This window comes from Pecten maximus, chromosome 11 (genome assembly GCF_902652985.1).
Source record: "Pecten maximus chromosome 11, xPecMax1.1, whole genome shotgun sequence".
Lineage (NCBI taxonomy): Eukaryota > Metazoa > Mollusca > Bivalvia > Pectinida > Pectinidae > Pecten > Pecten maximus.
Window position 1 is genome coordinate 3,763,444 of NC_047025.1, and position 6,198 is coordinate 3,769,641.

The window sequence follows — 6,198 nt, forward strand, 5'->3', positions numbered from 1 at the left end:
TGCAACCAGCAAAATGACTTTCTCGACCAGCAGTAAAATGAAATAGTTAATTACTGTCACCATGTGCTCAAAGCTTTTCTTCAAATGTAACAAACATAGCAAAATTCCCAATAAATAATAATAAAAAAAAAAACCAAAAAAATCAACAAAAATCATTTTTACATTGCTCATATCGACCTCAAGCTTTTCTCTATCTTCAACCAACAAATTGATTACTTTCTCAACTAATCAAACAATAGAATAACTTACTTCTATGTCAACAAGCAGTTCATATCATTTCTCCAGATGCAACCAAAATAACGTTCACAACCAACAGAAGGAATTCAAAAATACATCACAGCCATCGCGATCTCATAGTTTTTCTTCACATTTAATTCATAAAATACTGAAATAAATTACAAAACTATATTTTATAAAGAAAATCAATAAAAATAAATAAATGAATGAAATAAAAAATAAAATTAATGCAAAATATTAAAATAAAAAATCAATTATTGGTCGTACAAGCAATTTTTTTATCACAGCTGTTTTTTTTTGTTTTGTTTTCCCTTTTTTTTATCAATATGATTTTGAATTGATTTCCATGGCGCAAAGTTACAGTTTGCCGTCAAATATTTAACAATTAAAATATAAATTTCAGTTTTAGGATAATTTCAACTGAACAATATCATATTAGCATTATTTAAAATATAACAAACGATAAAATACTAATTAAAACAATAAATAACACTCGCATGGATAAAACACAAAAAAATGATTAATTAACTTATGAATTTTGTTTGAATGATGACATTTGATATAATCAAATTAAATATCAAATATCATAAAAAAATATTTTAATGAATCCGTTCACAAACAATTTTGATTAAATATTACACATTACAATTTTAACAAGTTTGATGGAATATTTAACGATGAAACGAAACTTTACTAAACAATCAATGATTCATCACAGTCTTCAGCTCCCTATGCTTAAACCAATTAACCTGTTCACAAAGAACTGTTCTTTAATTGAAGCACGTTGTATTCTCGGAGAGTCTCAAGCTCACAGTTCTGTTGCAGTTGACAATACAACAACGTTTCGTTGTCCATATTAATACCATGCTGCGTAAAGCAAGCCATCCATGTTCGCAGCACCTTTCGAAAGTCCGGATTTCCGATTCCGTACAGGAACGGGTTGATTGTGGAATTAGCCGCCAGTATCCAATAGAAGAATACAGATAGCCAAGATGGAATACATGATGGACAAAAAGCGCTTACCACACTACTTAGTGTGTATGGAGTCCAACACACAGATGCCACCAATGTCAAAAGTCCCAAAGACAATATTGCCTTTTTGTCCTGTCGTCCTAAGAAGTCCTTAACGATATCGTCACTCTGCTTGCGCGAAGGAAAGCTTGGCTTTTGCTGAACAACACAATGGTTGTTCCTGTTGGATTTGATAAGAGAGGCAGTGTCTACAGAAACTCGTCGACTATTTTGATGAGCTCGGTTGAAATTGCCCAAAGAATTCTTAGGCACTTTATAAAGAGAAGAAGACGATCGGCGTGATGTGTACAAATAAACGCTGTGACGTCTGACGTCAGGCATATTTGTGTACAACGTCACATCTGACGGCGCGTCATCAAAATTGTTGTTGTTATTAAAGCTATTACTGCCGCCGGAATCTGAAGACGTTTTCCTGCTGTACAACATATAAGTATCTGACGTACTCATTGACCTTCTTAACTTCTTTGTATTTCTTCTCCTTGAAAGTTTAAAATAAATTCCAAAGTTCAGGAAGATGAGGCACGTGAGTGGGGTAAGATATTCCAGTACAAATGCGCAAATAGTAAAGATGAAGTTTCTCTTTAGTGGCACACGACAATATGTCTCTGATTTGACTCCTGTCGTGGCGTCAAAAGTTCTCCCAGCCGAGGATGAGGGGAATGTGAAGGATGAAACTGACAAACCAAGAACACACTACAATTATGGTGGCCATTGTTCTGCTTTGACGTACCCGGTAAGAAAATGGAAAGTTGATAGACCACCAGCGATCGAGAGTTAGCAGTATAATACTGATGAAAGAGATGAAAAAAAGTGAGTATCTTACCATGAGAAAAATCCAACACGAAAAAGGCCAGAATATCCACTTCCGGCTTAAAGTCTCAACAATTGACAGCGGCATTGATAGTCCGATCAGAAAGTCTGCAACAGCAATACTTAGAATATATATATTCCGACATCTTCGAATGCACCGCTTTTTAATGAATATGAGTATAATGGCACCATTTGCCAATACGTTGACCACGACCATGGCGATGAGCGGAACAGCCGCAAGCCATAAACTGAGTTGATCATCCTCAGTTTCAACGACAAGTCCGGGTTCACTCTCAGCTGTGATGAGATGACGAGAGAAGTTTTCATTGATGAAGAGGGCATTATCAGCATCACTCCGTGGGTAATACAACTCCTCGTTTGATTTCATTGTAGAACTGGCTTCGTCTTCGTTCATTTTCCAGAAGTTCATGTGGATTTCACTCATAATTAACATGGAGAACAAATATTTTCTAATGTCAGTCCCTTTTGTAGGTTCAAGGCAAACAACAGTCAATTTCTATGGAAAATGAAAGGCACACGCCACCGTGGTAGGGTCTATGTGTGTACAATGCATTCACGCAAAGGATTGTAACCATCGTCCCTATAACAAGTTTTAAACTGTGCTGGTTTACTTCAATAATTTCACAAGAAAAATCTCGTTTAAGAATCCTAGAGAGAATACGCAATGCTGCTCATGCATTGATTGCAGTGATGTTCATTCACAGAAAGCTCAGTCCGTGCGCGTGCTACAGTTCCAATTCACCAACTGATACAACGCATTACGCGAGGCCTGTTTTATTCCAAGCTCCACGGCAGCAAAACTGTCGTCACATACACCAAGCTAAACAGCAGTAAGAATCGCAGGCACTGGCTTAGCCGACAGTCCCCGATACATAACAACAGCCTGTCAATCAGTCAGGGAGCAGCCTCTGTAGCCAAATATCGATCGTCTTGGTAGTTCGAGATTAGCATCCCTGGCGACATGGCAATCCAATGATTTTGTTCGCATATTGTAGGTCTGACATGTTTGTCCACGGCATGTCTTGGTATGTATGCTTGGCCCGATTATTGATAACCCTTTATGCAAATTTCAGTTCGATTTGATACAGAATAGGGATTGATGGAAATATCTATCGTTGGCACGCGTGACAATTTTTAAGACAAGATTACAAATACATCGCATCGGTAGTTTGTTGATGACTCATTTCATACGTACACTTTGTATCCTATTCAGCAATTTCGCGGATGAAGTTTCTTTCAAAATCAACTACCATATTGTAAACATCTATTTTCAAACCTTCTGAAAGAAAGAAAATAATAATAAGCAAAAAAACGATAATATGTCAAACTGTCAATAATTTAAAATATTTATGGATGAAATGAGGAGAATATATGAGATTAATGGCTTCAGTTTTTCCACTAAGAAATAGAACAAAGAAGAATATTGAACGCACTACAATGTCATTTTAAGGTTACTAAGAAAACCATTTTTAGGTTTACTAATTAAATGAAACAAGAAATATCTTTAGAAAAGATTAATGGTATAGTTTTAATGCTGGTGGTTATAATGTAAAACTGCTGATGAAATAAATTTACTAACTAATGCGTTTCAGCACGGATAACAAAATTATATCAGTTTGAATCATTTTTGGTGATAATAAGACTGCATTTAAATCAGGAATGAAATTTTATTAATGTGTCATTTGAAAAGATACATCCAATTTTTTATGTTGCATTCAATCTTAACTCTGTTTCGTTTTTAACTGCAAATCTGCATTTTGCATATACCGCTACATTGACCAATCGCATAATTAATCTTGACCAGTAACGCCACCTTCCGCGTTATATCCGGAATATCATTCTATGCCGAAAAATAACAATTTAATTATTTGCTCTAAAAAGCTGTAGAGTTGTGTATGCTTAGCCGATACTGTGTGTTGTATGGTCCAATAGTGGGCATCTAGTAACACGTGACATGTTATGGTCGTCTTCCCGAAATTCAATAGAACGATGGCAAACTATTAAAAAAATATAGATTGCATAGAGGCCCTTTAAAATGTAGGTAAATTGGACCAGGTGTTCCGGAATGGTAAACGTGTTTTGCTTTATTGACGAAACCTACGATATAAATCTATATAAAGTCCAGGTTGTATCACCTCAAACTGCTGAGATGGCAATGGACCATTTATAAGCAAACCATTAGAGAAATACTATCAGATGTTAATCAACAACCCTCGCCGTGTGATTTTAAATAAAACAAAGAAATGTCACGTTCTCGAAATGCGTATTGAGGTAGCCAAAACCAAATTGCCAGACATTTTATGAGTATGGTGACGACCATAGCATTATTCTTAATTCCTACAAATTATCAGTGCTGTCAGATATCTTGAAACTTTCCCTATTATACATATATATATGAAATATTTGCTGATCAGCAAACATTTATTTGTCAAATGTTTTAAATACGAATATTGCAATATTGTATACCTTTCAAATTGACACTGATATCTCGTTTTTATTTATTCATTTTTTTTTATTTTCTTGACATTCATTTGAAATCAAATTTGAATTATGGTGCTATTGTACCTAAGCGTCTAAATTTTGGCGTTTCTTTCGATGTATTTTGAGTTTTCTCAGACCTCTTAAGTATAAATGCTTTAGGCCATTTGCATCACTGACGAGAAGTTCAAGGCCGAAAACACCTACATATATGAATCAGTTTTATTCATTTTTTTTTTGTTATACTATATCTAACGCTAATTTTTCTATTGAAAGACGCTATTGTCTTCTGTGCCCTTTGTACAATCCGTTCACCACCACCACCACCACCACCACAGTGAATTAATACTCGTTAACGACGAAGGTTTAAATCATGATAAATTGGTGTTTTCGTTTTTATCAGTGGTCGTTGACCAGTCGACTACTCACGGTAGGTTAAATAAGTTTGTCGTTGAAAGACATGTGTTAGGAATAAATATCCTCTATTGAATAAACTTTCTGTATAATCAAATCTTTCTCTAATTACAAAGCTTACATAGCGTCTGCACAGAACAAAAACTTTACATTCGAACAATAAACTTCTCTGGAACATTGAGGTAGAATCTGAGACACGCCAGGATTGATTAAGGATACGATCAAATGACTATATTTTCTTTCCCTTTATCAACTGTCGTCGTGTTGCTGCTTTCTTTTGTTATTGAGAGTTTTTTACGTTGTAAAAGTGCATATATGTCATCGGTCAAGGGGGTTGGGGGCATTGACCAATTAACACATAACACATGTAACAACAATAACAACTTAAACCAAACAAACATGGAAAACAACATTCAACTCTAATAAAACACAACTCCAGATAATGTTGCTGTCTTTTGTTAAAAATTCCACTTGATCAAAACAGGAAATTGTAGCATTCGGGCCGGCCGAAAGCCATATTAGGACCAATAGCAAAAACTTGGAGAAGCCGTATTTGATATTGTTAACGTTTCGATTTAGACTCGCTTTACGCTTTTAGAAGGAAGATTAAGATATGCGACATGTAAGAGCTAGGAACAAATGGAAACATTCATTTTACACTGGCTGTCGTGTTATTCGATAATCCTCAAAGGTAAGCGTTAGTATTGCGTTTGCTGTTCTTATTACACGGAGGCGACTAAAGCGATGTCTCTCTTCTGTTTAAGGACAGAAATGTCATCTAATGTCATCTATATGACATTTTGCTATGGTTTTCTTTTGATTTTTTGTCTTTGTCTCCAATCATATTTTTTTTAAAATTCATTTTACTGTTCTTTTTCTTCCTACTGTCACTTCTGACAATTTTCCCTTTCAGTTGAGATTTGTCCTCGTAGGGAAGGCCGTTATATACCAAAGCCATTAAATGGATATTTGATGTTACGTGCTTGAAACTCATTAAATTCACCGAAAGAGATGCTGTTATGTGTCTGTGACGTGAACTTCCATGATGCACTAAAATGGCCTTGAACATTGGTGACATATCATATTTGTCGATAAGACGTTAAGCAATTAAAAAAAACAAAAAACAAAAACTTTATATCTGACAAATACTGGTAGTTTATACCGTAAGCGTTCATACTTTCGCGGATTTTGCACTAAAATTTTACC

General features: G+C 35.2%; 1 protein-coding gene across 1 annotated transcript; it reads right to left on the bottom strand.

Moving 5' to 3' along the window:
• Positions 1–533: 533 nt before the first annotated feature.
• On the bottom strand, positions 534–2,883 carry LOC117338212 (histamine H3 receptor-like). The gene is given in 2 exon segments (XM_033899468.1): positions 534–1,954; positions 1,956–2,883. Coding segments are annotated over 2 exon segments (1,533 nt in total). The 5' UTR covers positions 2,525–2,883; the 3' UTR covers positions 534–990.
• Between the last annotated feature and the right edge of the window lie 3,315 nt (positions 2,884–6,198).